The sequence below is a fragment of the Corylus avellana genome, chromosome 3 (genome assembly GCF_965113065.1).
Source record: "Corylus avellana chromosome 3, dhCorAvel1.hap1.2, whole genome shotgun sequence".
In the NCBI taxonomy this organism is placed as follows: Eukaryota; Viridiplantae; Streptophyta; class Magnoliopsida; order Fagales; family Betulaceae; genus Corylus; species Corylus avellana.
Genome location: NC_142492.1, coordinates 11,757,689 through 11,783,459, shown reverse-complemented (window position 1 = coordinate 11,783,459; position 25,771 = coordinate 11,757,689). Strand labels below are relative to the sequence as shown.

Sequence of the window (25,771 nt, the reverse complement as noted above, 5' to 3'; positions counted from 1 at the left end):
TAAATAAGAGCATTTATATTGTAATATCAATCAAGTAATAAAAACATAATGTAGTTCTTTGAACTTTATTTTTAGATATAGGTCATAAACTGAATCACATAAAATATTGTGTCTTGTCTATTTTATTATTTCGCATTTAATATTCATAACATTATGAATTTTTTCACCTAGTTCAAGCAATAAATTGTCATTCAAAGTAAATAGGAAGATTCAAAGTAATTTTTTTTTTTTTTCAAATAATGATAAGACAGAATCATCGAAAAAATCATGTTTGAATTAAAAAAATAATAATAATAAAAAAAAAAAAGAAAAAAAAAGACTTAATGGAATTTGGGTATAAGATGATGGGTAGATACATGGTTCAAGAGGAGCTCTTTACCCGTAGCAAACACTTTGGTGATCTTAAGAAAAAAAAACACTTTGGCGTGGAATAATGTAACATGCATTTATTTGGTTATGTGACTTTTTTGACCTTTCACAATTTTACCCAAACATTATTAAAGCATATTCCCTATGTCCTTTTTCAGCTCTCTTCCATAAATGCAGCTGATATACCATGCATTTTTAAGCACACTTTTTTTTTTTTTTTTTTTTTTTGGCAGTAGTCAAAGAAAGGAGCTGATCCTTTAAAATAGGAGGACAATATCATCTCCATTTTAAATAAATTAGAGAAGATTCAAATTCTAAGAAAAAAAGGAGCAACTATAAATAAAGAAAAGTATATATATATATATTCTAAGTTTCTTACATGAATTATGCATAAATATTAATTATGTGTATATAAGCTCTTAGGCATCTTTTTCTTACAAACCGATTTTTAATAATAAGTTTTACCCAACATTTATATCATCGCAAACAAGCATTCGAAGAACACAAAAAATTGAGAAGATATCTAGTAGGAACACATGCAAATTCATTTATGTGGTTGCCTTTTTTTTCTTTTTTTTTAATAAACTTTGCAATCAAGAACAAACTAGGGAGCAAAACTACAAAAGAGAGGGAGGTAGATCTTTACCACTACATATTGGGATGGAAGAGAGAGAGAAAAAGAGAGTGGGAATGAAGCCCGAGTAGATATGTGGTTGTCTTTGAGTTGAAGCTTTTTTCTGTTTTTTTTTTTTTTAACATGGCCAGTTGGCCACTTTTTTTTTTTTTTTTAGGGAGGTGGGGATACTATTTGTAACTATTTTACTTGGATTTGAATTCGTAGCACCTAATCACAAAGGGTCCTAGAGGGTGTGGAATAATGTAACATACATTTATGGAAAATGTTAAAGGCACAACACAAACCCAACTTAAAACCAACTTCTCTCATACATGGCATTTAAAAATAATAAAAAAATAAAAGTTTGAATTTTAAACCATTCACGCTGTCTTTTCCCCTTTCAGATCCAAAATTCCTCTCAGTCTCTCGCTCCCCCTCCCCCTCCCGCGCTCATCCTCTTTCTCCTCCGGCGCAAGGTTCCGTCTTTGTCTCTCTCACTCCGGCGACATCTTCGGCCACCGAGTACTGCAAGAAGCACGTCGAGACTCCCAAAGCAGCCGCCGCGTCCGAAGAACGCTCCACCTCCGACGACGACCTCAAGGCCTGGGACGCCGAGTTCGTCAAGGTCGACCAGGCCACCCCCTTCGATCTCATCCTGGTGTATCTTCTTCCTTATAAACTCAAATCCCCCTGTTAGATCTTTTTATTATTGATTTTTTTTCTTCTGATTAGGGTTTTGGTTTTGTTTTCTCGGCCTCTGTGTCTTTGATGTGTTTTTGTTTGGTTGGATGCCGAGAAAGCTGGCAGTTTTGGTGGTTTTATTGTTTTTTAGTTCTATGTTTGATTGGGTAGTGAATATTTGTTTTTGGTGGGGAGTGCTTGTGCTGCGGTAAGGTAAAGCATCGTTTTAAAATTTGGAACTTCTTGTTGGAGATTATATGTATTATTGTATTGATGCAATTTTAGTGTTATAGGAAAGTTTTCTCTTTCCACTGAACCTGGGCATTGACATTTAATTGTACTTTATGGCCTTTTTAGGTGTCAAATGTGCGGTTTTGAAAATTAGTCTCAGTGAGTTACCTGATTTACAATTCGCTTCCTATAATATTAAAATGAAACTGATTGTAAGCAGATAAATTAAAACGACTAATTTTGCTTATATTTTTTTAAAAATATTTCACGTGTTAACTTAGATGAATATGCAGAAGTACAGACTTGGACAACAATCAAGAAGACAATGTACGGCAGAACAAGCCAACGAGAGCAGTGGTGAGTCCATTAGAAATTTCCTGTTCAGAAAAGTTTTAGAATTCCCACACAAATTCTACGAAGAAAGTAATTAATTGAAAAGTTTCCCAGAGGCAATACTTTAATGTACGTATATAGAACATATCTTAAGAAAATTTTGCTTATGCTTGGAACTTTATTTTTTATTTTCTTTTTCTTTTTCATTTATGCTTCAAATTCTCTGTAGTTACACATTGCCGTTTGTAAACTTTAGGGGGCACATGTGTACAATTTGGTAATCATTCCTCAGGGACCAGTCCCAATTCTTCAAGAGGTGATAATGAACAAGGGTACGTATGTGAAACCATTAATCTCACATTTGTTGGTTTTGTTACTTTTTTCAAAAATATATGGTAATTTAAGTTCAATTTTAGGATTTTGGGAGTTTTTTTTTTTTTTTTTGTGCTTTTATCTTTATTAAACGTATTTTATTGTTAGATGCTAAGTTTCACGTTGGTTCCTTATTAAGTGAGATTATGCTATTTAAGTGATTACAATGAGCACTAACTATAATGTTGATTAGTCCATTTGAGATAATAGCAATTTGGCAATACCATGTGATATTGGGGAATCGCAACTTGACATAGGCGCTAAGGAGGAGAACGTTAGAAATTTGAGTGAGAGGGATTGTGACAACTTAGAAAATTAGTCTTAGATTAGGTGGGTGAATTGTAAAGGTGTTATATAACTGTTAGTTTCCCCTTATAGCGGATGGTTCCATTGTGTGTGATGTAGTGTATTTGGCTAGAGCGGAATGCTTGAATTTTTGATGACTGGGAAAGAGGATTGATCCATTTGAAGAAGTTGGTATTACAAATGCTGTATTCATGGAGAGTGGCTTGGCTTACTCCAACTATTTTTAATTTTTCTGAATTTCTAGGTTTATGCTCTTCTTTCTCTTCGGATTATGGATCTCTTATATACTTCTTGGGTACATGAATTGCGCCCCTCTAAGCGTTGTATGAATATGCATTATTTATCAACAAAAAAATTGTTAGTTTCCAATTGTAACATTAACTAGTTCTTTTAAAATAATAACGCAAATGTGATTAGCACTTTCTAAGATGTGACATACGTTCACTACAAAAAAATCATAAAATAGTGACTCTTGGAAGATGATGTTTTAGGCCCAAAAAAAGTCACAATTGATGTAGTGACATTCGCATAGTGACATTTGGCAAAAGACTCTAAACATAATAACTAGATTTAAATTTGGTGATGTTTGTATAGTAAAAACGTCACCATAAGGTGACATTTAGGGCAATGCGTCACCTTTTGGAAGATGAAGCTTGAATAGTGTGCGTCAACTATTTGACGCTTGAGAGGTTTCATTCACTATGCAATCAACGCCTCATTATGAGAGGCGTCATTTGCCCTTGCAAGTGACGGCTACTAGTGTCGTTTTTTTAAAACGACACTAAGCCAGACATCACTATTGTTGGTTTTTTAAGTGACATCTTTGCTTGTTGTCGGGTTGATTGTAATAATTGTTATTTGTGGTTGTATCCTTTGCCTCCTCTGGCCTTCCTCATTTTCACTAATAATAAACCAGTTGTGCTATCTAAATTGTAGAACTAGTATCTCTTCAGATTCATCCAGTGACCTTATTTTGTATTACACCACCTTCACACTAACTAATGCTGCAAATGAAACAGAGAAATCCCAATTGCAGAAGCACTCAAGTGTCAGCTTGAAGTTCAGAAAAGATTACAAGAGCAGCTTGAGGTATATTGCCACAAATTTTGCTACTTTATGCAAAGAAAAGTGTTATATATTCTCTGTTGCTGATCTATACATTATTACCATTAGGTACAGAAGAAACTGCAGATGAGAATAGAGGCTCAAGGGAAGTACTTGCAAGCTATATTAGAGAAAGCCCAAAAGAGTCTTTCCCTTGATATGAATGGCCCTAGTACTATAGAAGCAGCAAAGGCACAATTAACTGACTTCAATTTGGCCTTATCAAGCCTCATGGAGAATATGAATGAAGGAGATAGAAAAGAAAACATGCTACAGATGAATGAAATTTACAGAAAGGCCAATGGATCAGGCATCCATATTTACCCACAGGGAGGCCAGGAAGAAGAAGATAAAGATGTCAAGCTCAAAGTTGAGGGGGGCTTGATACAGTTTGACTTGAACACAAAAGGAAATTATGATTTTGTTGCTGCAAATGGAGCTGAATTGGAATCCAATATGCTTGCCTATAGGAGATAGAAAATTTTATATATAATGTCTTACACTTAATTTGATGACATAAAAGTCACCTTTTACTGCCTGCTTTATATATGTTTGTATTGAGTTTTAACAATTGTAGCCAACAGATGTATAATATACCTTTACTAATGAACACCTCTTTTATAGTTTCTCTAGGGATATTTCTTGAATTTACTAAGTCTTCAAAACATTGGAATAATTCTCTATTGTCTAACAAATTTCGTTATTCTCGTATTCTTATGAGGTAAATAACCTAGCCCCGAGAGTTTAGAGGCTTCGTTTGTTAAAATTTTTATTTTCTTTTCTCAAAATAAAAATATTAACAAAAAAACCAAACCACAAAAGACTCATAAAAGCACAAAAAAAAAAAAAGAAAAAAAAGAAGGTTTTCCCCTTTATGTCGCAACAGAACATTCTTGAACAAAAAATTAAAGAGCCTTAATAAGTTTTGATTTAGGTTCACTAGTCTCGATTAATATTCTCTTTTCTCACACAAAAACGGATCTTACCTATAAGACATGAAAAACGTTAGTTTAGACTGCAAGTCGTTAAACAATGAATATCTCAATTTTAACAACAATAAAGATTAATAGAGTTATCAACTCTCAATCCAATACAACAAATATGAATACCAAAATCAAGAACCTTGATATAATATGATCATTACAAACATACTGAGTTTAAGAACCTTAAAACTTATTTTTTTCATTATGATGGATGTATGTAGTTTTCATGCAGCCTATGAACTCTTCTCATAGATAGAGCGCCAAGGAGTACTGTTTTCATTCTACACCAATATAACCAAGTAACTAGTCCATCAAAGAGTTAAGATATGACACTAGGGAAAATGTCTGTTGGGAAGGGAAAAAAGAAGAAAAAGGTTCAACTCCACAACTGAAAATATCTAGTTTGCTCAAACCTTGGCCCCACTATCTAAAACAACTAGCAACCCATAAATCCAACTTCCCCAAAAAATAAATGAACAAAAAATCAAAGAATCCTATAAAAAACTTTCATAAACAGTAAGAAAGATGAAAAGTCATCCTTGGTTCTTCAACTTTTTCATTCCCACCGATCATCTCTGTTTCTTCAAATTTTTCATCTCCATCCAACTCTTCATTCGAACTTTCATCCCCATCCAACTCTTCATCCGAACAAGTGATCCTTAAGACATTTTGTTCTTCAACTTCTTCATCCACATCTATCAAAACGGGATACAAAGTTAAAAGCCATCTTGGTGTGTCAAAGCAAAATTATAACACAAACAAAAGATGAAAAGTCAAACCTATTTGAGGGCAATCTTGCTCCAAAAAATCTTCATCATTTGGAATACGTGTATACAAAGATTCAACTTCACCATCCTTGTCCATTTAGGCAGCTATAATGAGTAACTTTTCCACTTACCTAATGTATAATTCAAAATATTATTGTATAAGCAGTGTGAACTATAAAAAGCAGTGTGAACTATAAAGACAAACTAGAATATAAATTCAAAAGGTATAATTCAAAAGGTATAATTCAAACTTTTCCACTTACCTAATGTATAATTCAAAAGGTATATTCCACAGATATGGGGTTTGTCTTGTTTTCTTTCTTTCTTTTTTCCTTTTGTTCTTATAATTCTTTGTTGATCCTGTTGGTTGGCCTCATAAACCAGTATGTTCAGATCTAGCAAGATTTTCACTAGCTTCAAATTCCACACAACCAGGTGCCAGATGGCATTTAAGGCTATCCGTGTGTTATTGGACTAATCTTGGAAGAGAAGTTATGTTTTGGTCTTATAACTTGCCCAATACTTTCTGGAAGGAATCAACAATATCAGGTGGAGTAGTCCAGGCTATGTTAACTCACATTTGCAGGCAGGAACTTCAGATGGGATGGAATAGAACATCACATGTGATATTACTACAGATGTGAATCACTTTGCCTGCACTGCATTCTGTCATTATATCTTAAGCCCATAATGCTTAAATCATGAACAAGCATTAGGAATCTAATGAAATTTATTTTGTTCAGGAAACCATACGGGATGCTATTGAAGATTCTATAACATGGCCAGTTCGGAAAATTTTGCCTATATTACCTGGGGATTATAGGTATGCTAATTTTACAATGAACTATCTGTCCTTTTTCTCCTCTAAAAAAATCAGATCGACTATTAACTTATCTTCCTTTTTTAACTAATCAAATTGTCAGTGCTTAAGAATAATATTCTGGAAAAGTTACTTAAGAATAATATTATATATAACTTATTTCTTAGAAGCTAACAAATGTATAAGGACTCACAGACCACTTTTATGAGCTCTATGTGAAAAACTTTTTGAGGTGAGATTACATATACTTAATCAACAGCATTTAAGAATAATAATATTCTGGAAAAGTTTTGGTTTCCACAAAATTGGCTTCAATTTCCAAATTTGAGCTAAAGACTGAGCAAGTGCAAATAATTTTCATTTTTTTTTGTGTTTAGAACAAACAGGCTGGAATGGATAGAGCAAAGCTAGGTAACAGATGAAGAATTGGGTCAGTTAAAGCAGCCATTAATTCATATGGAGATAGGATTCTTGAAGGTAGTCCACTCATGAAACCCCAGATGGATTTCTCAGAGGTATATTCCAAAGAACTGTATAAATTCCATTTCACCATTTTCCATTTGTTTTTAAGCACTTGCAAACCATTTGTGTTCCTCTGTTATAACTATGTCTTTTGAATTCATAAAGAAGACCTCTTCGAGAACAAGAGAATTGCATATAGCACGAAGGGACCTTGGTCGATACAAAGAGAGCAATTATATTCAAAAAAACAGAAATCTAAACCCTAAATACATATAAATCTAATACACTATTCTAGCACCCACTACACATAAATCAAAAAGCCCTAGATTTTGAATGTGGATGAGAGAGAGGGATTACTTACCACCGGTGGAGGAGAGAGAGAGCCTTCGACTTCGCCGGAGTGAGAGAGAGACAGGAGCTTCGCCGGTGGCTGTAGACGTCGCCGGAGTGAGAGAGACAGTGGACGGATAGCTTCGCCAGTGCCGAAGAACTCGCCGGAGGAGAGAGAGGGTGAGCGCGGGAGGGAGAGTGCTGGAGTGAGAGAGAATTTCCGGTGGCCGAAGAACTCGCCGGAGGAGAGAGAGGGTGAGCACGGGAGGGAGAGCGAGAGACTGAGAGGGGATTTCCGGTGGCCAATGAACTCGCCGGAGGAGAGAGGGTGAGCGTGGGAGGGAGAGCGAGGGACTGAGAGAGGAATTTTAGGATTTCTGAAATTTGATTTTTACAAGCCTTTAATTTGGTTTTAAAAAAAATATAATAAAAAAATAAATAAATGCCATGGAGGAGAGAAGTTGGTTTTAAGTTGGGTTTGTGTTGTGCCTTTATCAAACCTCTACATTTATTTGGTTCTGTGACTTTTTTGACATTTCACAGTTTTAGCCCAACATTATTAAAGCATCCCTATGTCTTTTTCCAAGGAAAATGGTCCTCTCCTTTTTAAATTTCTTCAATTTTCTTCGTTTAGTGCATTGTCCACAACTTTTAATGACGGTAGTGCATTAAATATACTACCTTTCAAAATGCACTAATTTTTTTTTTTTTTTTTTTTTGGAGATTATAGAGTCACTTTCTGATTGATTCAAATTCAAAGCATAAGGAGTAACTTGCTCCCTCTGCACAATTCCCAACAATACATTCAGGTGGCCCATGAAGCCACATATTATTCATAAAAGTTCCAGAGGCTAAATTAGCCAATGTATGTGCCGCCTGGTTACCCTCTCGACGAACAAACGACAACTGCCATTGTTGTAAAGACTGCAACTTATGCTTAAAGTCCTCCACTAACATTCCTATGCTACTCCAATCTGGGTGCCGCGAATTGATTGCAGAAATTACTCCTTGTGCATTTCCTTCCAAATGAATTTTGGTAAACCCCAAACTTTTGCAAACCTGGAGTGCAATAAGACCTGCCCTCGCCTTTGCCGTCAATACATCAAGGTTTCCAACAAATGTTTTGCTGTACGCAGCTAGGACGACTATTCGCTGCTCATCACGTAGCACCATACCTAATCCCATCCAATCTATGTCTTTTGCTATTGAGGCATCCCAATTCATTTTCTTCCATCCATGACTTGAACACTCCAAACCATTGGTGTTGGCATTACTGTCCACACCGAAGCTCCATCACCCACATCGTTAGCTTGTGAAAATTCCTCCATTGCTGTGACAGTATGTTGAACCAGGGAGTTTGGGTGAGCCATTGACCCTTCATGCACTACATCATTCCTCCGAAGCCAAAGTCTCCGAGCAATCCCAACAAACAATTTTATTTCTTCTTGGTCATAGGGAGCAAATATGTCTTCCACCAACTGAATTTTTTTTTCAAAAGTCATGGAACACTTTTTTGGTAATCGTCGAGAACTCACGCACCAAGCATCCATGGCCGAATTACACTTCCATAGGATATGGATGGCAGTTTCTGGTTCATGGCTACAGATGGTGCATAGAGGATCTCCCACGATTTTCCTCTTAAATAGATTAAGTAACGGGTAGGTAAAATTTCATTGCAAGCCCTCCACAAAAAGTTCTTTTCCACACCAGGGAGTTGCAAATTCCACATGCTTCTCCATACGTCACTGAAACCAGTCTTAAAAGAACTCGAAGCCCCATCTTGATCATCCAGTTCCTGCTGTAGGTAATAGGCACTCCTTACGGAAAAAAGGCCATTTTTGGTTCCCCTCCAAGTACACCTATCTTCCCTATTTGACACACTGTCCGTTAAAGACTGTATAAGAGAGACCTCTTCCTTGCTAAAAATATTTTCCAACAAGGTTGAGTCCCACCATCTTGTGTCTTCATCGATCAATTCACTCACTGTGGCTTTGAGATGCAAAATAGTCGGGGGAGATTGTATCATGTATGTCGAAGGCCTCGGGATCCATTTATCCTTCCAAGTTCGAATTCAGGCTCCATTGCCGACCCGCCATATCAAGCTGGTTTTTAGCAAATCGCACGAGCTATGTATGCTCCTCCAAGCAAAAAAAGGTCTTGCACCTAGAGGAGCTTCAAGTATATTGCTACCCAAAAAATATTTACCTTCCATAATCTTGGCAAGAAAATTGTCAGGGCTCTGCCAAAGCCGCCAACATTGTTTGGCCAAAAGTGCTTTATTAAAACTTATGAAATCCCTAAAACCCATCCCTCCATCTTTTTTCCATGTCCCCATACACCTCCAACTCATACAATGTACACTAGACTCACTATTGGGCTTACTCCAAAATTTTTGCATGAGTGAATTAATTACCGTGACCATACCGATTATCCTCTGATTGGTCTGCTGTTCCGTTTACTAATCTGGTACTAATATTTTGTTTTGAGTCTCCGTGTCTTTATGTCTCCTTGTCGACCTCTTTGGGGCCCCAGGACGAGCTCTTTTGGGTTTCCCTTCCTGGCTCTCTTTTGGGCTTCGTGTAAACCTCCGGGGGGGTTAGCTCTTTCTTTGTAGCTCCTGCGGTTATCTTTGTCGCACGTATGTGTATTATAATTAATTATAACAATGCTTCGTTCTGCTTCGCTTCTAGAAGCTACACTCCACTGCGCTATCTTATACTATCTCCTAAGGAGGGGTTAATCCCCCTCCAGTCCCTCCGGCTTACAGCCTCTGTGACTTACGGGGCCCTGCTCAAGGAGATGGCAGGGATCGCAGGATTACGCCAGGCGATCCTGCGGTCAGCTGGTTTTAGCCCTAGGACAGCGAGGTTACCCAGGTGATCGGAAGAAGATACACACTCATGCAATACGTCGGGATGGTTTGGATCACTGCTGTTAACAAAACTTCTTTCCCGGCCTGCGACAAGAATTTAAGTTTCCAGTCTTGTAATCTCTTCCACACTTTATCAATGATCCCCTTGAAAGCGGCTGTCCGTGATTTCCCAACCATAGGTGGTTGTCCCAAATACGATTCGTAACACTGCGATGTGGGTATACCTGACACTCCAGCAATTTTGTTTTTGTCCACCTCCAAAGTATTTCGGCTAAAATAAATAGCCGTCTTATTATTGTTGAGACGTTGGCCCGACGCTTCTTCATATTGCCGTAGCAACCTCGTCAAAGCATCCCACTGCACAATATTGGCTCTGCAAAATAACAAGCTATCATCCGCAAAAAATAAATGGCTCACCTGAGGACCCCCTTTTAGAAGTAGGGGTCCCTCTTAAAGCTCCATCATGATTAGCCTATGATATCATAGAACTCAACACCTCCACACAAATAAGAAATAAATAAGGAGAGATAGAATCTCCTTACCTTATTCTCCTAGTTGGATAAATGTTACCACACGGTACCCCATTCACCACAACAGCATGATCATTTTCCAAAAGGAAGATGCATGGTATGTCAGCTGCACCTATGGAAGAGGCCCAAGAGGGCTTGGAAGAAAGAAAATGGTCCTCTCCATTTCAAATCCTACAGGGTTTCAATAAATGGGAAGTGCGCCATGTCAATCATAAAGCAAATATGGCGGCGCATGGACTGGCAAAGGAGGCAGCAAACAATTCTTCAGACAAGGTTTGGCTAGAAGAAGTCCCAAACTGTATCTTTGATATTGTTAATTTAGAGCATTTAGCCTATATTTTGTAGAGCGTTTAGCTCTTGATTTATAGAGCCTTGGCTCTGTTTATTTCTTTTATGAATGAGATCATAAATTTCCTCTTAAAAAAAAAAAAAAGCACACATTTTTTGCAGGAAAATGACCATATCGTCTCCCGTTCAAATGAATCGGAGGAGAGCCGATCCTTTAAAGTGAGAGGGCAAAATTGTTATTTTATATTTTCTTTTGACAATTTTTCCCTTATATTTTAAATAATTAAAAAGGATCCAAATTCAAAGGAAAAAGCTCATCAATAAATAGGGAAAAATAATGCATGTCCCTCTCAAATTCCCACTTCATTGTCAATGTCCTTTTAAATTATTAATTGTGTCAATATCTTTCCAAAACTATCAGAACAATGTAGTTTAATGTAATCTAAAGATCTTTTACATATCCAATATACATAATTACAATAAGCATGTAAAAGATCATATGTTATATGCACAAATAACTTAATCAGTAAATAACAACTTATATATATATATATATATATATATATAGACGGGGGGGGGGTGAGGGGTGGAAGCGCAATATGCATATAGATGCAGGGGATGAGGGGTAGATGATAATAGATGCAGAACATAAGCAGTTGAAAATCAAAGCAATAGAACCGACCAAGATGGCGGTATGACAATTGATAGTCAAAATAAGCAACTGAAATTAAAACAGTTGATAAACAGATAATCGTTAAAGATTATACAGATAAAAACCTAAGCTTGAGTAAGGCGTTCGGACTTACTGAAGTAAGGATAAGAAGAAGGAGAAGAAGAAGAAGAATGGCTGGAGGATAGAGTGTCTCAAGGAACCTCTCAAAAAACCTCTGCCTTACAATGGAGAAGGGGAGCCCGTTATATAGGCTTTAGAAAAACAGTAAATTACAATCATGAGCCGCGTCCAGCGGTCAAAAGTAAACAGTAAAAAGTAAACAGTAGATTGGCACGTCTGGCGCCAGTCTGAACAGTGAAAGTACCAATCTGGAACAGTAGATTGTCGGCACTGTAGTGTCGGCGGACAAATCTTGAAAAGTGAGTGAACAGTGCATCTGAACAGTAATCCTGCGCGTGTCGTCCGGACATGTACAGTAAAAGTGAACAGTGATTTTGCACAGTAACTCCAAATATGAATGAACAGTGATCCGTCTGAGATCAAGGAGAACCAAGTAAACCGAAACCAGCCGTCCGGGCTAGTTCTGTTGAGCTGAACAATACTGGCCGTCATGGAGCCAGTCAAATGAGAAAACCTGAGAAAACTAGCCACTCGAGGGGCTAGATAATGCAGAACATAAAGGACCGTTAGAGGCCCAATTCTTCACATGTCTTCAGCCCCTGGGTAGGGGTAGTAGTCTTGTGAGTCTTCAAAATATGGTGGAACCTGGATGGGCTTCTCAGCAGAAGGTTTAGACGTCTCGTCTTCATCATCTTCTAAAGTATCCAGGGCAGCAAGCAGGGCTTCAATCATTTCTTTCTTCTTGGAAGAATTCTTCTTTGAAGAGCTTGAAGAAGCTGAATGGGGGGAAGCAGGGGAACTTTCTTTTTCTCGTTTTGGAGATGAGAAAGCACTGGGAGGAATCAACAAATTGGACAGGGCAGACGCTTTTGGGGCAGGAAGGGCCTTGGGAGCGCGAGCCATGTTCTTAACCTCAAGGACAATGGAATCATTTTGTGAGTATTTATCCCACCATTTGATATACCAATGCCTTTGGATTTTGTCTTCCGAGAGGTGATATTGCCATCTCAGAATCCAAGGAATCTTGAATTTTTTAACAAAATGAAGCACAGTTGGAAACTTTGCTCCATAGGAATCAACCTTGTAATGGCCTTTGAAAATTTGAAAGGCATCAACAAGTTGGAGGGGGAGAATATCAGGGAGACAACCAAATTGGTTCCACCACCTGGAGAACCAGAGAGGGAGAATACCAGAAAATTCTTTATCAAAACTGACAAACCAAGAATGTTCAAATTTTGAGGTTTGATGAAGGAGGAATTTGAAAAAGGCATCCACGTAATCATAATAATTACATGGGATGTTAAACCCGTTCAGGGACCTGGAATCAGAAGGGTGATTACCCCATTCTTTTTCCGAAATAATTCTCTTGAAATAAACACTGTGGTAAATTGTTTTCTGGAGGTTAATCTTATCAGGGATGACCTTGAAGAAAACAGAACCTGTTTGTTTCAGGATAGCAGAATAATAAGCCAAATTTTTCGAAGGATGTTCAGGAATCCAATGAAAGTTTGGGGGAAAGTAGGAGACGGCAATATCTCCGGGGGTAAGGGAAGGGGAAACCCGATTTAACTCAACAAAAAATAAATTTTGGGAGTAGGGGAGGGTCATGTATTTTGACGACGTCCGGTCGTACTTGACGGAAGGTTTTTGGGAAGGATCCGCAAAGGGATCAAAGGGGGCAGCAAGAGTGCTGGAATATGAAACCTGGGAACCAGGACAAAAGGGGGTGAATCTGTTGGTTAGGGCAACAGATGAAAACGGCAATGGGGAAGCAGTGGGAACAATAGAAGACTCTGACTTGAAGGTCAGAGCCTTGGAAGTAACTTTCTCTTTTTCTTTTTTTGCCTGCCATGGTGGCACTGCAAAATTTCAAAAGGAAAGAAATCAGAAATAAAGATGTAAAAATCTTTAAAATATCACAAAATAATTTTAAAATTATTTTGATGCAAAGTAAAACAGTTATAATAATATACGCCATGTGATGGGTGCAGGTATGAACAGTAGGTAAAACACAATCGTCAGGGGGAGTGTTTAAACAAGATAAAGTCCTAATGGGAGTAGGGTACTCATCAGACTCTAATCCTGAAAACCTATTAATCAACCTATTAATATCAATTTCAAATTTGGAAACGAACTCAAACTGAATTTTAGTACCAAATTTGACAGCAGAAACACCAATCTCATCAACAGAAAATGGATAAAGCAAAGAAAGAAAAGGCATGCCAAGAATAACTTTTTCTTTCATGTTTTTGACAAGAACAGCAGAAGTATGAAAGCGAACATTCTTTTGACAAACATGAATGTTACCGAGTTCATACTCAATATGCAACTTGTTTCCACTGGCAGAATTTAATCTTTGAGTGGAGGGTTGAAAATATTTTTTGGGGACAAAACCCTCTTGAATGCAATTCAAGTCAGAACCAGAATCAATCAAAGCAATAGTATCAAAAGCATATTCATCAGAAATACGGATATGAATTTTTGAATACCATTTGGGAGGAATAACTTTAGAAATCATACTGACAACCTTAGCCTCATCAGAGAGAGGTTTATGGGTGGATTCAGCCTCATCACCATGCTCAGAAATTTTAGTGTCTTCGTTACTTGAAGCACTTTCTGGAAAACATTTGTTAAGATTTAACAGCAAAAGCTGTTGTTGTAAATCTTTGTTTTCAGTTTTCACAGCTTGCAGATCAGTCTGCAATTTCACAATATCTTTCTTGATGTTACTGATCTCATGCTGCAATTCTGAGACAGTACGCACTTTGTTTTTCGGGTTTGAAAAACGTTTCAAAGTGTCTTCAAGAGAAATCTTGGAAGTAGCTGGTTTTTCAAAATTTTTAAACATGAGTTTCTTAAGTTTTTTAAGATACTCTTCTTTTAACTCAGGATCATCAATTTTTGAAATCAAAGTTAAAAGCAAATCTTCTTGTTCTTCTGATTTGGACATCATTGAACAAGTTTTTGTGTTGCAGCAAGAACCGGCACAGTTCTCAAATTTGTAACAGTTTTCATAAACAGAAGAATCAGAATGATAATCAGAATCCGAAGAGGATGGAAGATCATCATTAGAAGAATAATCAGAAAACCCATTGTTTTGGAAAATTCTGAAAATCTTTTGCTTTTCATCGTCCTTGATGTTTAAAGCATTTATCTCTTGTTTAATCTTTTTGGGAGGTTTAGGGCACTTGTCAGCATAGTGTCCAGTTTCTCCACAATTAAAACACTTATCTTTTGAAAAATATTTTTCAAATTTAGAATTCTTGCTCCGTTTGGGAGACTTAGACTTAGAAAATTTAGGTTTGTTAAATTTTCTTGTCTTTGATCTGTTGTAATATGGAGGGGAGGATTTCACGAAATCTTTTCTGGTTTTCTTCTTATGCTTCTTTGAAGGAGCAATAGGAGGCAAACCGAATTGTTCGCAAAAATTTCCCATTTCATACTTAGCTTTCTTGGCGTTCTTAAGCTGCTGTCGGATCATTTTTTGATCGATGCACATCTTAATGCCAAGTTTTTTCACTGTGGAGAATAAATCTCCATAGGTCAATCTTTCAAAATCGATGAGACCAGTGTCAGTACTGATCAACTCATCTTTAACCTTGTGAGCAAATAATGAGGGTAAACCATCAATAAACTTTTCTTTCCAATAAGGCTTTTGGCTATCAGACCTCATCATAACACGGGAAAGAAAAACATCTTGATACCATCTATAGTCAGACATAGTAGGGCATCGAAGATTGTTCAAATAATCAGAAATACGAGAAGTAATGTTGGAGGGAGTTCCAACAAAATTCTTGATAATCGTATAAATCAAGGTGTTAACACCATCAGGTTCACCCATGCCAACGTCCTCATTGAAAATGGGTATACCTTCTTCATCACACTTTACTGCTTTCCTGATTTGGTTTCTTCTGTCCTCAGTGAGATAATTATCCCACCAATTTCGAAGGGTACCAGAAAAACCAGTAGCAAGTAAATCCACAATATCAGTTTGACTTTTACTGTGGTTTGAGATGTAGGCATTAGCAACCATGGCCATGTGATTCATCTTGTTGAGCAGTTCTTGCTCAGACAAACCATCAATGTTCCATTCATACAACTTATCAGCAGAAACAGAAAACTGAGTATGCAAAAACCTTTCCTCAAATTGTAAATCAGGAGGGGTAGGTTTTGGATAAAAATTCTTTGTCTGATTGAAAGTTCTAGATCCGTCAAAGATCCTTTGGAGTTTTGGCTCCATTTCAATCTTTCCAAAGTTTTGTTCAAGAACTTTGATGTCAGAATCAGTGGAATCAGCAGAGGATTCAGAATCAGATGAAAAAGCTTTTTCCATGGCAAAATTCTGACCAGAAGTACTGGCACGAGTCGTCTTTAACTCGGCCAGTTCAGCAAGCAATTTGTTCACTTTCTCAGTGTTCTTCTGAGAAGTGGTTTGAAACCAGGAGATTTCTTTAAATCAGGGAGAGAAATCAGTGGTTTTTCAATTTTTGGGGGAACAGAGGAAAACTTTAAATCAGAGGAAGAAGATGGAAGTTTATCTTCAATCCGATCTAACTGTTGACCTATGATATGAATGGATTCGGAAATAAAATTGTTTTGCTCAATGATTCTCCTATCGTTCGTGATAGGGTCCTTATCATGAGTTTTGAAAGGGGAACACTTGATAACCATGTTGTTGACATTCAGAAGAGTGGTCTCAGTAGGAGGATGGGAAGATCTGATTTCAGATTTATCCTCTCTGACAAACTTCTTTTTGACAACGTTCAAATCATTTTCGTCCGGAAAATGTTTTTGGAGAAAATCAAAAAACAAAATGTGAGTCTGGGACTCGATCATAGCTTCGGCCCATTGGACCTTGATACGATCTCGTTCCTTTTGAGAATACTTAGCATGGTAAGCATGCCTCAACTCACGATTTTCTTTTGAAGAAAAATCCTCGTTCAAAGCTTTCCAATCAATAACAGAGAAAAAGTCTTTGATATGGGCAGTGATAACATTACACTGATGGGGAAAATCAGATGTAACGGGAGCAACAAAATCAGAAGCAGAGGGAGAAAGAGATCCGCGATCGTCATCCGTCAGTGGATGATTTTTCGTGGAATAAAAAGCAGATGAAACTTGGGAATCAGTGGAAATTCCTTTGAGTTTCAAACCAGGACTAACAGTGGGATGAAGATGAGGAGAATCGTTAAGGGATTCGTCGACATCTTTATCTCTACGACGGAGTCCTTCTGAGGTCGTTGAACCAGCAAAAGAATTCCTTCGTTCGTTAATCAACAGGGGACGTTCAATTCTGTTTGAATATCCCAAATCAGCAAAATTGATTTTAACAGATCCATCCATGTATTGTTGGATGTAATCAAGATTAGAGGCATCGTTAACTACTCGAGAAGGTTTTGCAACATTCTCCAAAAGCCACTCGTTGGGGAGTTCAATCTCCGACCACCGAATCATTTTTGGGCTTTTAATATGAGCATTCTGAGTAGAGCTCTGGATCAACAGAGTCGATTCGCCAGTATTCTTAATCACAGCACGTGGATCAAGATTTGTTTTCATCAACTTGTAATAAACACGATAGATGATAGCAATAGGATGGCTACCAACTTCCATGTTATAACCAGATGTGAGAATATTCAGCGTCAGTGCTTTCAGAATATGGACATCGGTTAAACTCAAAGTCATGTTTGGGAAAACATCAAAGTGGACAGGGCCACCAAACAAAGATGACTGAATCAAACTAATAATGCTTGTTTTGAAATCAAGAAAACGAGCATCACGCAAACAAAGCAAAACAGATGCATTAATACCGAGTCGAGTCAAAGCTTTGACTGCAACTTGGACAGAACCAACATGCAAAAATCTGTATTTCTTTGCAAGAGCATTGTTAACAAAACGCTTGCTGAACAAGGTAATAGTCTGATTATTACCCGAGACCGGGAAGGTCTGTTCAACAGTTTTGACAGAATATTGAATCTTAAAAGAAGATTGAAACCAAGTAGTATTGTAGATATCCCTAGCGTCCAGCTTGGGGATGTTCCACTTACTAAAATCAGCATTATCATCAACCAAAATGTTTTCATAGTTAACCACGTCCGGTGGCAAACTGGAATTAGAGCTAACAGAAGAATTAGATCTGAACATTATGACATACAAACTAAACTCATAATCACTCACTGGGTGAAGTCTTAAAGGATCTCATCCTAGGTACTCACTCACTGTGTAACCAGTCTCTATGTGTAGGGGTCTTCCTAAGACACTAGACTATTTGCACATACCCTTGGCCTAACCCTTTGGTGAAACTATCCACACATACCCTTGGCCTAGCCCTAAGCTGAAACCAGAACTATTCGCACATACCCTTGGCCTAACCCACAGCTCTTCTTCACGCCCTGACGCCAACTCCAGGCTTAAGCGGGACTTACAGATACCTCAACACTGTAGTGACGGGGTGGCGAACTACCGTTCCTTACAACAGAGGTGACGGGGTGGTGGACTACCGTTCCAACAAAAGTGACGGGGTGGCAGACTACCGTCTAACACTTAGGATCTCGACACAGAGAAAGGTTAACAGGGGGTAAATAAAAAGGAGGAGGCAAAGACTATGCACTCAGGGGGGGAGAAAGAGAGAAGATGTATAATCAAGGCAGTCAACAGATCGGAACTCTTATGGCTCTGATACCAAGAGGGTATGTGTGGATAGTTTCACCAAAGGGCTAGGCCGAGGGTATGTGCAGATAGTCTGGTGTCTTAGGAAGAAGCCTACACATAGAGATTGTTTACACAGTGAGTGAGTACCTAGGATGAGATCCTTTAAGACTTCACCCAGTGAGTGATTATGAGTTTAGTTTGTATGTCATAATGTTCAGATCTAATTCTTCTGTTAGCTCTAATTCCAGTTTGCCACCGGACGTGGTTAACTATGAAAACATTTTGGTTGATGATAATGCTGATTTTAGTAAGTGGAACATCCCCAAGCTGGACGCTAGGGATATCTACAATACTACTTGGTTTCAATCTTCTTTTAAGATTCAATATTCTGTCAAAGCTGTTGAACAGACCTTCCCGGTCTCGGGTAATAATCAGACTATTACCTTGTTCAGCAAGCGTTTTGTTAACAATGCTCTTGCAAAGAAATACAGATTTTTGCATGTTGGTTCTGTCCAAGTTGCAGTCAAAGCTTTGACTCGACTCGGTATTAATGCATCTGTTTTGCTTTGTTTGCGTGATGCTCGTTTTCTTGATTTCAAAACAAGCATTATTAGTTTGATTCAGTCATCTTTGTTTGGTGGCCCTGTCCACTTTGATGTTTTCCCAAACATGACTTTGAGTTTAACCGATGTCCATATTCTGAAAGCACTGACGCTGAATATTCTCACATCTGGTTATAACATGGAAGTTGGTAGCCATCCTATTGCTATCATCTATCGTGTTTATTACAAGTTGATGAAAACAAATCTTGATCCACGTGCTGTGATTAAGAATACTGGCGAATCGACTCTGTTGATCCAGAGCTCTACTCAGAATGCTCATATTAAAACCCCAAAAATGATTCGGTGGTCGGAGATTGAACTCCCCAACGAGTGGCTTTTGGAGAATGTTGCAAAACCTTCTCGAGTAGTTAACGATGCCTCTAATCTTGATTACATCCAACAATACATGGATGGATCTGTTAAAATCAATTTTGCTGATTTGGGATATTCAAACAGAATTGAACGTCCCCTGTTGATTAACGAACGAAGGAATTCTTTTGCTGGTTCAACGACCTCAGAAGGACTCCGTCGTAGAGATAAAGATGTCGACGAATCCCTTAACGATTCTCCTCATCTTCATCCCACTGTTAGTCCTGGTTTGAAACTCAAAGGAATTTCCACTGATTCCCAAGTTTCATCTGCTTTTTATTCCACGAAAAATCATCCACTAACGGATGACGATCGCGGATCTCTTTCTCCCTCTGCTTCTGATTTTATTGCTCCAGTTACATCTGATTTTCCCCATCAGTGTAATGTTATCACTGCCCACATCAAAGACTTTTTCTCTGTTATTGATTGGAAAGCTTTGAACAAGGATTTTTCTTCAAAAGAAAATCGTGAGTTGCGGCATGCTTACCGTGCTAAGTATTCTCAAAAGGAACGAGATCGTATCAAGGTCCAATGGGCCGAAGCTATGATTGAGTCCCAGACTCACATTTTGTTTTTTGATTTTCTCCAAAAACATTTTCCGGACGAAAATGATTTGAACGTTGTCAAACAGAAGTTTGTTAAAGAGGATAAATCTGTCGTCAGATCTTCCCATCCTCCCACTACAAACAATCTTCTTGATGTCAACAACACGGTTGTTAAGTGTTCCCCTTTCAAAACTCATGATAAGGACCCTATCACGAACGATAGGAGAATCATCGAGCAAAACAATTTTGTTTCCCAACCTCTCCCTGATTTGTCAAAACTTTCATATCAAAAGACTTCTCAAACAGACCTTGAGAAGATTGACAAATTTCTTAATAAATTTTCAGAAAATATTGCTAGTTCCTATGAACAAGGCATTAGCACCAATTTTGAAAAGCCCCCTCAAGGACCAACTGATTCTAACATCAGAATTCTTGAACAAAACTTTTGTAAGATTGAAACGGAATTAAACCTCCAAAAGATCTGGAACGGATCTGTCAATCCTATGAAAGATTTTAACCTCCCTCTTCTTAATAGAATCAACTACGATTGTATTAGTACTTGTTCTGTTCTGACCAATCAAGAGGAACAAAGCAATACTAAAACTTCTCCTGAAAAACCTTTGGAAGAATCTTCAAAACAAAAATCCAAAGAAGTTACAATCTCAGACTTGAAATACGAGATTCGTAATATCAGGAATGAAATGGTTGATTTAAAAAAGAATAAGCATCTCCCTATCTCAGTTTCTGAAAAAACCCATTTTGTCAATTTAATCAACAAAGTGGTCCCTCCCAAATGGCATTCTAACGTGCATATCATTGTTTCTCCTGATTTTACTCTTGATGTTGTTGCTTTGATTGATTCTGGTGCTGATTTAAATTGCATCCAAGAAGGTTTAATCCCAAGCAAATATTTTGAAAAATCCACAGAACGGTTGCATTCAGCCAGTGGTGAAAAGTTGAATATCAAGTATGAATTAAACAATGTTCATGTTTGTCAGAACAATGTTTGTTTTCATATCCCTGCTGTTTTGGTTAAAAATATGACTGACAAAGTCATTCTTGGTTTGCCTTTCATTGCCATGCTTTACCCCATAACAATTGATGACACAGGTGTCTCAACTGTCAAGATGGGATTTGAAGTTAAATTTCCTTTTGCTACTAAATCTGAAATTGATAACGGTTGTTTAAATTTAGTTTCTGCTAAGCATAAACAACTCAATTTCCTCAAACAAGAATTAAGGTATAAAAAGATTGCTGAACAGCTCTCGGACGAGCTTTTGCAATCAAAAATTTCTGTTTTCAATACCTTGATTGTTGATTCTGTTTGTTCTGATTTTCCTAATGCTTTTTGGCATAGGAAAAAACATATTGTTTCTTTGCCTTATGTCAAAGATTTCTCTGAAAACAAAATTCCTACTAAAGCTAGGCCTATTCAAATGAATGCTGAAACTTTAGAATTTTGTCAAAAAGAAATTGCTGATTTGCTTACTAAGGGTATTATTCGAAAGAGTAAGTCTCCTTGGTCTTGTGCTGCTTTTTATGTCATGAAAAATGCTGAGTTAGAAAGAGGTGCTCCAAGGTTAGTCATTAACTACAAGCCCCTCAACGATGTTTTAGAGTGGATTAGGTATCCTATCCCCAATAGGAAGGATCTGGTCAGCCGTCTGAACGACGCTGTAGTCTTCTCTAAGTTTGATTTAAAGTCAGGTTTTTGGCAAGTTCAGATTAAGGATAGTGATAGGTACAAGACGGCCTTTACTACCCCTTTTGGTCATTATGAGTGGAATGTCATGCCTTTTGGTTTGAAAAATGCCCCGAGTGAGTTCCAGAATATCATGAACGATATTTTCAACCCATTCAGCCATTTCACCATTGTCTATATTGATGATGTCCTTGTTTTCTCAAAGTCCATCGATGAACACTGGAAACATTTGAAATCGTTTCTAGAAACTATTCGATATAACGGGCTTGTTGTTTCCGCCAAAAAGATCAAACTCTTCCAAGATAAAATCAGATTTCTTGGGTTTGATATTTCTAAAGGTCAGATTCGTCCTATTGACAGGGCGATTCAATTTGCTGATAAATTCCCTGATATCATCACTGAGAAATCACAGCTTCAAAGATTTCTTGGTTCTCTGAACTACATTGTTGATTTCTACAAGGATTTGCGAAAACATTGTAAACCTTTATTTGGAAGGTTGCAAGGCAATCCTCCCCCTTGGACTGATATCCATACTTCTCTTGTCAAAGAAATCAAACTCCATGTCAAGACTCTCCCTTGCCTTGGCATCCCTTCGGATAATTCTTTCAAGATTGTGGATACTGACGCCTCCGATATTGGCTTTGGAGGTATCCTAAAACAGGTTGTTTCATCAGAATCCAACCCAGAAACCTCTGAACAAATTGTTTGATTCCATTCTGGATCCTGGAATTCTGCGCAGATTAATTATAGCACTATTAAGAAAGAAATACTTTCTGTTGTTTTGTGCATTACCAAATTTCAGTCTGATTTGCTCAATCAAAAATTTCTTTTGCGAATCGATTGTAAATCTGCTAAGTATATTTTGAAAAAAGATGTTGAAAATATTGCATCAAAACAGATTTTTGCCAGATGGCAAGCTATTTTGAGTGTTTTTGATTTTGATATTGAATACATCAAAGGCTCAAACAATTCAATACCTGATTTTCTTACCCGTGAATTCTTGCAGTGCCACAATGGCCAGCAACAAGGGAAAGGAAAAGGTTAACTCTGTTCTGAGACCTTGCCCCTCCATCCCACTTGACATGATTCCCCTTGATTTCCTTGGAGAACCTGTAACCCATACTTCAACAGTTTTTGGGAAATCCCCACTTATTGTCCAGTCAGATTCTTCTGCTTTCATGGTTACATTCCCCTTTCTTCAGATTCCCAGACGGAATCCAGCTCCCAACCTGGTTCTCAGACGGAACCAAATTCTAACCCAATTGTTTTGACATTCCCTTGGGTTACCCTACCATTTTCTCAATATTTGTTCTCTTCCCAAGATCTCTCCAGGACTCCTGGACAGTTAGCCTTCAATTATTTCCCTGCTCATTTCCATTGGATTCCTGAGCATCCTTTGAAGGATTTATCATTTTTCACTGATATTCTTATCAAAACCAAATCCATCAAATTTAGGAATATTCTCAAGAAAGATAACCCATTAACGGCTATCGGGACTGTTGCCTATATTGTCAAATTCATCTCTGTAGAAGAATGGGGTTCTCACCCATCTCAGCTACTCCCATCTTCTAATTCTCCAGTTTGTTTCTCATATTATGACTATGTCAATGCCTGGTTTCGCTTTATGCTTTACCAGAATCCCGAATCCAAACACTTTTGGTTCATAACTTTTGTTGAAGATTTCAATTGCCAACTTCCCTCTTGGTTCAAACATTGGTGGGATTATTTTGGCCTAACAATTGATGTTCTTCCTGGTCCTCTTGTTTATGCTTTTCATCTTTTCTCCTCCCATGTTGGCTGTAAAGGCTTTATTGCCCATTACAACCCTATATTTTCCCCCATGCTTTATTTTGCCAGAGAATTCAGAATCCCTTGGTTTCTCAAATGGAAATATGCCAGAAATCAAGAGAAAATTGAAAGACGATGGTTTATGTGCAAAACTTGGACAATGTCTCCAAAAATTGGTCCCATTGTTAAAAAAGTTGAGCTTATGACAAGCAGATATGATGCCATTGTACCATACTCTGCACCTACTCCTCCTGTCCCCAAATATTGTTCTAAAAAGAAGCAATGGATTCAAAACTATCTTGATTCTATTGGCCCTCTTGACAATGAAGAATAATTCGGGGTTGAAGACATGTGAAGACATGTGAAGAATTGGGCCCCTAACGGTCCTCAATGTTCAGTTTTATCTAGCCCCGCAAAGGCTAGTTTTCTCAAGTTTTCCCAAAAACTGGCTTCATGACGGCCAGTAAAGTTCAGTTCTACAGAACTAGCCCGGACGGCTGGTTTCGGAAGATTTGGTTCTCCTTGATCCCAGACGGATCACTGTTCATTTATACTTTGAGTTACTGTGCAAAATCACTTTTCACTTTTACTGTTCATGTCCGGACGACACGCGCAGGATTACTGTTCAGATGCACTGTTCACTCACTGTTCAAGATTTGTCCGCCGACACTACAGTGCCGACAATCTACTGTTCCAGATTGATGCTTTCACTGTTCAGACTGGCGCCAGACGTGCCTTTACTGTTTACTTTTACTGTTTACTTTTGACCGCTGGACGCGGCTCATGATTGTAATGTACTGTTTTACTTTTCTAAAGCCTATATAACGGGCTCCCCTTCTCCATTGTAAGGCAGAGGTTTTTTGAGAGGTTCCTTGAGACACTCTATCCTCCAGCCATTCTTCTTCTTCTTCTCCTTCTTCTTATCCTTACTTCAGTAAGTCCGAACGCCTTACTCAAGCTTAGGTTTTTATCTGTATAATCTTTAACGATTATCTGTTTATCAACTGTTTTAATTTCAGTTGCTTATTTTGACTATCAATTGTCATACCGCCATCTTGGTCGGTTCTATTGCTTTGATTTTCAACTGCTTATGTTCTGCATCTATTATCATCTACCCCTCATCCCCTGCATCTATATGCATATTGCGCTTCCACACCCCCTCCCCCCCCCGTCTTGGTATCAGCAAATTGAATCGCCCTGTCAATAGGACGAATCTGACCTTTAGAAATATCTCACGCAAACAAAGTAAAACAGATGCATTAATACCGAGTCGAGTCAAAGCTTTGACTGCAACTTGGACAGAACCAACATGCAAAAATCTGTATTTCTTTGCAAGAGCATTGTTAACAAAACGCTTGCTGAACAAGGTAATAGTCTGATTATTACCCGAGACCGGGAAGGTCTGTTCAACAGTTTTGACAGAATATTGAATCTTAAAAGAAGATTGAAACCAAGTAGTATTGTAGATATCCCTAGCGTCCAGCTTGGGGATGTTCCACTTACTAAAATCAGCATTATCATCAACCAAAATGTTTTCATAGTTAACCACGTCCGGTGGCAAACTGGAATTAGAGCTAACAGAAGAATTAGATCTGAACATTATGACATACAAACTAAACTCATAATCATTCACTTTTACTGTACATGTCCGGACGACACGCGCAGGATTACTGTTCAGATGCACTGTTCACTCACTTTTCAAGATTTGTCCGCCGACACTACAGTGCCGACAATCTACTGTTCCAGATTGGTACTTTCACTGTTCAGACTGGCGCCAGACGTGCCAATCTACTGTTTACTTTTTACTGTTTACTTTTGACCGCTGGACGCGGCTCATGATTGTAATTTACTGTTTTTACTTTTCTAAAGCCTATATAACGGGCTCCCCTTCTCCATTGTAAGGCAGAGGTTTTTTGAGAGGTTCCTTGAGACACTCTATCCTCCAGCCATTCTTCTTCTTCTTCTCCTTCTTCTTATCCTTACTTCAGTAAGTCCGAACGCCTTACTCAAGCTTAGGTTTTTATCTGTATAATCTTTAACGATTATCTGTTTATCAACTGTTTTAATTTCAGTTGCTTATTTTGACTATCAATTGTCATACCGCCATCTTGGTCGGTTCTATTGCTTTGATTTTCAACTGCTTATGTTCTGCATCTATTATCATCTACCCCTCATCCCCTGCATCTATATGCATATTGCGCTTCCACACCCCCTCCCCCCCCCCGTCTTGGTATCAGAGCCATAAGAGTTCCGATCTGTT

At 38.0% G+C, this 25,771-nt stretch overlaps 3 protein-coding genes and 1 long non-coding RNA gene across 4 annotated transcripts; 1 reads left to right on the top strand and 3 right to left on the bottom strand.

Moving 5' to 3' along the window:
* Positions 1-323: 323 nt before the first annotated feature.
* On the top strand, positions 324-4,616 carry LOC148586788 (myb family transcription factor PHL11-like). Its single transcript, XM_088514332.1, has 7 exons — positions 324-396; positions 1,390-1,643; positions 2,045-2,056; positions 2,191-2,254; positions 2,487-2,562; positions 3,928-3,997; positions 4,082-4,616. The coding sequence occupies exons 1-7, from the start codon at positions 324-326 to the stop codon at positions 4,487-4,489; spliced, it is 957 nt and encodes a 318-aa protein (XP_088370458.1). The 3' UTR covers positions 4,490-4,616.
* A 915-nt stretch (positions 4,617-5,531) lies between these two features.
* LOC132171244 (uncharacterized) lies at positions 5,532-7,748 on the bottom strand. The gene is made up of 3 exons (XR_009439019.2): positions 7,406-7,748; positions 5,775-5,893; positions 5,532-5,690 (listed from the first exon to the last, which is right to left on the bottom strand). It is a non-coding gene; the product is annotated as an uncharacterized LOC132171244 (long non-coding RNA).
* Positions 7,749-8,106: 358 nt separating this feature from the next.
* On the bottom strand, positions 8,107-8,598 carry LOC132174332 (uncharacterized). Its single transcript, XM_059586004.2, has one exon. It carries the CDS (start codon positions 8,596-8,598, stop codon positions 8,107-8,109), a length of 492 nt encoding a protein of 163 aa, XP_059441987.2.
* On the bottom strand, positions 8,595-9,400 carry LOC148586787 (uncharacterized). Its single transcript, XM_088514331.1, has 2 exons — positions 8,936-9,400; positions 8,595-8,852 (listed from the first exon to the last, which is right to left on the bottom strand). Exons 1-2 carry the CDS (start codon positions 9,398-9,400, stop codon positions 8,595-8,597), a joined length of 723 nt encoding a protein of 240 aa, XP_088370457.1.
* Between the last annotated feature and the right edge of the window lie 16,371 nt (positions 9,401-25,771).